Source organism: Solanum dulcamara, chromosome 2 (assembly GCF_947179165.1).
Source record: "Solanum dulcamara chromosome 2, daSolDulc1.2, whole genome shotgun sequence".
Classification (NCBI taxonomy): domain Eukaryota; kingdom Viridiplantae; phylum Streptophyta; class Magnoliopsida; order Solanales; family Solanaceae; genus Solanum; species Solanum dulcamara.
The window spans coordinates 72,188,057-72,195,527 of record NC_077238.1 but is presented as its reverse complement, the minus strand read 5'-3'; the positions used below and the strand labels follow the sequence as shown (position 1 = coordinate 72,195,527).

General features: G+C 33.2%; 1 protein-coding gene across 1 annotated transcript; it reads left to right on the top strand.

The window, feature by feature from the left end:
- The first annotated feature begins 2,937 nt into the window (after nucleotides 1–2,937).
- Nucleotides 2,938–4,891, top strand: LOC129876782 (peroxidase 3-like). Its single transcript, XM_055952279.1, has 4 exons — nucleotides 2,938–3,303; nucleotides 3,575–3,772; nucleotides 3,853–4,015; nucleotides 4,251–4,891. The coding sequence occupies exons 1-4, from the start codon at nucleotides 3,097–3,099 to the stop codon at nucleotides 4,667–4,669; spliced, it is 987 nt and encodes a 328-aa protein (XP_055808254.1). The 5' UTR covers nucleotides 2,938–3,096; the 3' UTR covers nucleotides 4,670–4,891.
- Nucleotides 4,892–7,471: the final 2,580 nt, after the last annotated feature.

The window sequence follows — 7,471 nt, the reverse complement described above, 5'->3', positions numbered from 1 at the left end:
AAGGAGGTTGTTTGATCCTCTTCAGTTTTGTCCTCCTAAAATTTGGCATCCCCATCTTGTCTAGGATGTAATATCCTCTTGTTTCCTTAGGAAGCTGTTGAACACTGTTGAATTGAGCCATGCTATCTACACTGTGGCTATGCTTGGAGAGTGTATCAGCAACAAAATTAGCCTCCCTATAGATGTGCTTACATTGAAAGAGATCCAGCATTATGATCATCTCCTGCAGGTTTGTGATGTATTTCCTGATGTTCCAGGGAGATGTGATCTCTTGTTTTAACCATTTCACAAGTAATTCAGAATCAACCTCCAGTAGAACCCTGCTGTAGCCATGTTGAATACACCAAGTAATGCCTATGACTGCAGCTTGTACCTCAGCTTGGTTGTTAGAACCAATTCCAAGTGGTGCAGCAAATGCATAAAGGATGTTTCCTTTATGATCTCTTAGGATACCCCCAGCTCCGATTCTTCCAGGATTATCCAAGGCACTTCCATCAGTATTCAGTTTAACCACATGGTATGCTGGTTTGTGCCAACTGACTTGGATGATTTTCATTTCATGGCTGCATCTTTCCACCATAGCTATTAGCTCCTTCCAGTCATTTGGCCAACTAATGTAAGGGAAAGCTGTGAAGATCAGCATGTAGAGTTCTTTGATGACTGAGAATTTCACTCTAGTACTGCTAGACTTTTTGCCACCATATTTACTAGCACACCTGTTCTTCCATAAGTTCCAACAAATAAATATAGGAGTAGCTTGCAATAATAGTTTATGGACTTCATTATTTGGTTTAGCCAGCCACCATTTCATCATATTGCTCCTCATTGGGTTGCTGCTGTGTTGTATACCCCAACAGTCAGAAAAATACTTCCATATGTGACTAGCCATGTGTCCAGAGATAAAAATGTGATCTATAGTATCCCATCCTGGCCTGTAGCAACAAGAACACTGAGCAGCTGCATGACCAAAGTGCTCAATATTTTCATTGGTGGGCAACTTGCTTCTGAGAGCTCTCCAGATAAGAAAGGATATCTTGAAGGGTATATTCTTGTGCCATATATTATTGTCTGTCATGGTTTTGTTCCTTTTAGGCCTGATTTGGTTCCAAGCTGAAGCACATGTAAAGTTTCCATCTGAATTCAGCTTCCAGTAGGCTGTATCTGGGAGGTCAGGTTGGTACTTGAAGGAAACATTTAGAATCTTCTGTATCAGATGCTGTGGTGCATGTTGCCTCACCTTCTCTTCATCCCATTCTCCATTCTTCAGGAACTTGGAGACAGTGGTATTGTTAAGTCTAGGTAGACAGTCTTTGTGATAAGCTAGGGGGCCAATTCCTAACCAATCATCCCACCAAAAGCTGCAAGAGCCTGAGTTAAGGTGCCACTGTATATGAGGCTCAATCTCAGCTTTGTTTGTCATCATGTGTTTCCACATAATTGATTGACCAGTGTCCCATTTCTTGATTACTGGATTTGCCCTTTGGCAATACTTGGCCCTCAGAAAGCTCCCCCATAGAGTCTTCTTAGACCTAAAAATCCACCATTGTTTATATAGATGGATTGAATATGAATTGAGCAAAAATGGATTAGATTACAATCCACCCATATAAAATATGGTAAAAATGGATTTGGTCAAATATGATTTGGGTAAAATAATTTTAACCCACTTTAATCTCATAAAATCAAAAAATATTAAATCAAAGTAGAATTGCTAATGCTCTAACCCCTACAACTCCCAACCCACCCCCAAATTATTATTTTTTAAACAATTAATTTTTCATACAAAAACGAAATGTATTTTTTCTTCCACCGCGTGACCCTCACCCCACACCCATCCATCCACCAATCAAATTTTTTGCTTACCCCCTATCTCCATCACCCCTATTTCTTAAAAAAAAATCAATTTTTTTTGCCTACCCAAGCCCCCGTCCCGCCTACCCCCACTCGGACAACCTATCCCCCGCGCCCTCCACATATTTTTTTAAAAATTATTTTCTTAAAAAATAATTGACCCTCTCTCCACCCTAAACCCATTGGACCTCTACCCCTACCCCACCACAAAATATTTTTTTTTTTAAAAAAGAAACTTAAATAGAAAGATAATTAAAAAAATCTATAAATAATTAGATTTAGAAAGATAAATAGTATACATTAGAGTTTTAATTATTATTAAAATATTCACTTTTTATTCTACTCATTTATTTCATTATAAAACGTCAATAATTTATATGTTCAATTAGGATTTTTTTTACTTTAGTTTTTTCAAATAGAAAAAATAATTTTTATTTTTTAATAGAAAATTTGTTACCTAGAATAAAAAATAAAAATTCATGATTTTAAAGAAGTAAAAAAAAAGAAGAAAAACGTTGATAATACAAGGGTAAAATAAGCATTTTAAAAAATTAATTAGGATAAGAGGGGGGGGGGGGATGATTATTGTTGAAAGTTGGAGAATGAGTTTGATTTTTAAACCAAAGTTCGGGGGGGGGGGGGTTGATTTTCACCCAATTTTATTTTTAAAAAATAATTTAAACTTTAAAAATTTGCCCGCATCCACCCCAATTTTCTTTTAAAAAAATAAAAATATGTTTTTAATGCAATTGCAAATTTTGGATGATCTAAGGATCTATATAAATACCCATATGTTATCCAATTTGTCTATATTTGTATGAGTTTTTGAAATAGATCAATTCATATTTACTCATTTAAAAAATATGAGTGACCCATTTAAATAAATATGAATGAAATGAATTCATTTTATTTAAATGGGCTGAAATTGCCGCGCTTAGGATAATACACTTGTCATAACCATCTTAAGTAACATGAAGGATAGTAGTGGGAGTATTTTTGCATAAAAGAGGGAAGATGCCTAAACGAAATATGAATCTTTCTTACTGAACAAGTACAACAAGAGACGGACTGTAATTAATCAATCAATCAAACAAATAGAAAATACTAACATAAGCACATGTTAGTTTAGCATTGTCAAGGCCTAGTGCCTATAAATTTGCTTTTGGAGTTAATGTGAGTATAACACAAACACAACAAAGAAAAGAAATAAGTAGTGAAGTATCTCTTTTGAAGGTAAGAAACAAAATGGATAGAACATTTGGGTATTTTTGTCCTCTAATATTGATGTGTATCTTAGTGTCTAGCCATGCTCAATTACAACAAAACTTCTATGCCAATAGTTGTCCAAAAGCAGAGAAGATCATTTTAGACTATGTCCACAAGCACATCCCAAATGCTCCATCACTTGCTGCTGCCTTAATCAGAATGCATTTCCATGATTGCTTTGTCAGGGTAATTATTACTTCCTCTGTTTCAATTTTACGTTTCTTATTTTTTTGTCAGTTTGTTTCAAAATAAATGTTATTTTCACGGTACATTTTTAGGTTAAGATTACAAAATTCAAAAATATTTTTTTATTTTTCTTGAATTGTGTGTCTAGTCAAACTAAAACCTATATATGTATTGTGTTGTTTCACTTGAATATAATATATCATTTGAGTATCAAGTGAAAATAGCATTGCTGATGAAATTATTTTCTTCTTTGTTTTTGGGGTGATTGAAGGGGTGTGATGCCTCTGTGCTGTTGAATTTCACTTCAAGTACAGGAAACCAAACTGAAAAAGTTGGTATCCCAAATCTAACACTGAGAGGTTTCTCCTTCATTGATGATGTCAAGAAAGTAATTGAATCTGAATGCCCTGGAGTTGTCTCTTGTGCTGATATTGTTGCCTTGGTTGCTAGAGACTCTGTTGTCGTCACAGTAAGCCAATAATTTCCAATTTATTCAACCATGCATTTTCTATCAACAATGTATGACCATTTTAATTATATATTCTATAGGGAGGTCCTTTCTGGAATGTACCAACTGGAAGAAGAGATGGAAGAATATCTAATGCTTCAGAAACCTTAACAGACATCCCAGCTCCAACCAGTAACTTTTCCACTCTCCAGACTGATTTTGCTAGGAAAGGTCTTGACCTCAAAGACTTGGTCCTATTATCTGGTAAGTCAAAATTTTACTTTCTCCGTTTCATTTTATATAACAAATTTGACTGAGTACGAAATTTAAGAATGAAAGGAGAACTCTTGCCATTTAAGTGGTGTAATTTTTGGTCCTACATTGTCACATAGGATATGATGCTAAGGACAATCATAGATACCATTTGCATAAAATCCTATATGCACCACTCTATAGGTCTTAAGTAACAATAACTAGCATGGACAATATTATATTTCAGGTGCTCACACCATTGGAATCTCTCATTGTTCATCATTCTCAAATCGCCTGTACAATTTTACGGGGACTTTCGGTACTCAAGATCCATCTCTAGACAGCGAATACGCAGCTAACCTTAAGGCCAAAAAATGCAAATCAATCAACGATAACACAACAATAGTTGAGATGGACCCAGGGAGTTTCAGGACATTTGATCTTAGCTACTACAAACTTTTACTCAAAAGGAGAGGACTCTTCCAATCCGATGCAGCCCTAACAACAAGTGCAACAACGAAGTCATACATTAACCAACTTGTTGCGGGATCACTTAAAGAGTTTTACGCTGAATTTGCTCAATCTATGGAGAAAATGGGAAGGATTGAAGTTAAAACAGGTTCTAATGGTGAAATTAGGAAGCATTGCGCGGTAGTAAATAGTTAAGAGGAGTCTTTGGTTCCATGATTTTGAGTTGGTATTTGTAAAAGCCTTGCCTGAAGATGGTTTGGGGCAATATGTATCATTGTTCCTTTTTTCATTTTTTTCTTCATTATGTTCCTTTTGTAACTATTCCGTTTGTTTTTGTTGTTATTTTCCGTTCCATTTTGTAACTTGATGGCTGTTTAAATTAAGGCTGAATATATGCAGCTCCTCAAATTTGTCTGATTTTTTTATTTAAACACTTTAACTAAGAGTTATATCTATTAAACACTTGAACTCGAGTAAAATTATGCTTACTACACACGACGAGATGAAATCGATCGTTAAGAAGCAAAATGTGTGCAGTACACATGCCAATAATATGCCAAAGAAGCTAATAAAATAGCGCCTGTTTGAATGGGGAACTAACTCTTTTGGACCCACAAAAAAAAGAAGGAAAAACTTAGAGTTTGTTTAAATGGGCAACTAATTTATGACTTTTGATTTTTTAACTATTTTTTTAGCTTGAAAACAAATGCCTAAAATATTTTTTTATTTTACTCAAACATTATAGAAATGATTAAAAATTTAATTTACTTAAAAAATACTTAAAATAAATCAATCAATAGGCCCTGACACCTCCCTTATCTACGGAACAAGATTTTGAGGTGAAACTTAAAAAAAAGGTGTGACTTATCATGGTAACAAAAACTTCTTATAATTTTGTATAATATTGTATATCAAAATTTTAAATATTCTTGTAAAATGAACATATGAAAGTTTTATATATTATTGTATATCGGATGTAAATATTATATACTGAATTGAGTTCTAAGGTTAAGATTTTTAATGTAAATTTTGAACTATATATTTAATATGTAAGTTAGGAAATTATACTTTTTCGAAATTATCCGCTATTTCTATACATGATAATCAATAATTTTTTAAAACAAAGAAAATCTACAAGGTTATTGTTGCTTTAAAATAAAGCACCTACCATATTTACTTCCCTTAGAGCCGGGCCCGTGACACTTGCTGGATGAAGTTATGAGCATTAAAAAAATTGACTTTTTGAGTATTAGAAGTTATGAGTGTTTTAATGAAGCTAAAATTGAATTCCTAGTACAAAATTCAATACATAGTTTTTTTTTCCATTCGATGTACGAAGTCCATAGAGCTTCGACTAAATTCGAATCGCACACTGCAGGGCTCATTAGAGAGTGACGCACCCAACATAATTTTTTTCATACTCAGGACTCAAACCCAAAATCTCTGGTTAAGGATGAAACAATCTCGCACCACAACCCATGTTGGCCAATACATAGTTGTTGCCATCATATCCATACGTTAAAAGCTCCAAAATTTGATGGTCATTCAATTTTGAAAGCAAAGCTAACTTTAGAAGATTTAAATAAATTCTAATTTACTCTAAATATACTTAGATTTATACTAATATGATTATTTTAGGATTATACAGAAACTTCAAATTCTATCCAAAGTGCTTTAATTGCTTCTCTTTGTCTCCATTATTGTAGAGAGGAGAGAGAGAAATTACTGATATACAAAAGGAATTAAGATAAGATCCCTATTTAGGAAAACAAAATATTTAGGATGTGCATCGAGGACAGTAAGTTTTAATTTTAAGCTAGGGGTGGAAAAATTGTTTGGGTGCTTTTTGTGCTACTTTATTGGATAGGTGAATAAATTCCTTTCAATTTTTCTTTGTGCATCAGTTAATTTTCGAGAGGTGCAGCTTAAACTGGATAATATTTTTTCTTTAGGTAGACTTTTCACTATGATTGATGAGTGACGACGGTCTTAAGGGAACTATAGTTGTCAGATTTTTATTTTTTATTTTTAGAATAATTTTTGTTATCTTTAGGAGTAACATTTTTTATTTTTTAATATTTTTAGGGGTAGTAAAGGAGAGAGAAGAAAGGACTTTTGACATATTTGATACTAATAAATTTAGGTCCGAGCTTGAGTAGCGTTATTATGTAAGTGCTTGAGAGTTAAAATAAAATAGCATATTTGTTTACACCCTAGGCTCATGGTAATGGCTTTTTATTGCTTATTCTTATTTTGTAGTTCATAATGACCTTATCTGTTTTAGAAATAGAAATGATTCATCTTGATTGAAATTTGTGTAATGTGAGATGGAGAGTCTTGCATATATTTCATATTTTGCATTTTAACTTAAAACTCGTTCTACATATTATTGAAGCGAAATAAAAAGTGTTACTCTGTTTAGAAGATAATAATAGGATTTCTTTGATATGTCTTGTAAACTTTATCCTTTTCAGATATTGTTACCACTAGTAACCTCTTTGAGCCTAGTCTTTCATTTGATAGTCGTATTTGACTTGAGCATTTAGAGAAAATAGTCAAATGCTTCCCCCCTCCATTAATATTCGGATTTTCAACCACACACTTTAATTTTACGGGGATCCTGTCACTCCTTCTGAACTGTTTAAACTAAAATTATTACCTCTCTAAATGCTTACCTGAAAAAGTGAGTGTATCTCACTCTTTTTGATAAAATGAGCACCAAAAACAATATTAAAACTTTTTATTTTTATCTTTTTCATATATATATATATATAATTTTACTTTTTTTCTTTCTTTTCCATTGCAAAACAAACCAAATTTCTTCACCATTCACTATTCTTAAGCCGCCCCTCCCGCCACCGCTACCGCCATTTCCATTGAATTCATCATTGTTAATTTCAAATAAGTTTTCAAACTCTCATGTAAAGAATTTTGCAAAATCAATCAAATCGACTGCAAATAAAATGTCAACCATCTCCAATCACCTCAAAAGACTTA

Excerpts from the sequence above, each read along its gene's own strand:
- LOC129876782 (XM_055952279.1), top strand. The coding sequence starts at position 3,097 with ATGGATAGAACATTTGGGTATTTTTGTCCTCTAATATTGATGTGTATC. Across the intron at positions 3,304-3,574 it reads TCCATGATTGCTTTGTCAGG|GGGTGTGATGCCTCTGTGCT; the intron begins GTAATTATTACT and ends GGGTGATTGAAG. Across the intron at positions 3,773-3,852 it reads GAGACTCTGTTGTCGTCACA|GGAGGTCCTTTCTGGAATGT; the intron begins GTAAGCCAATAA and ends TATATTCTATAG.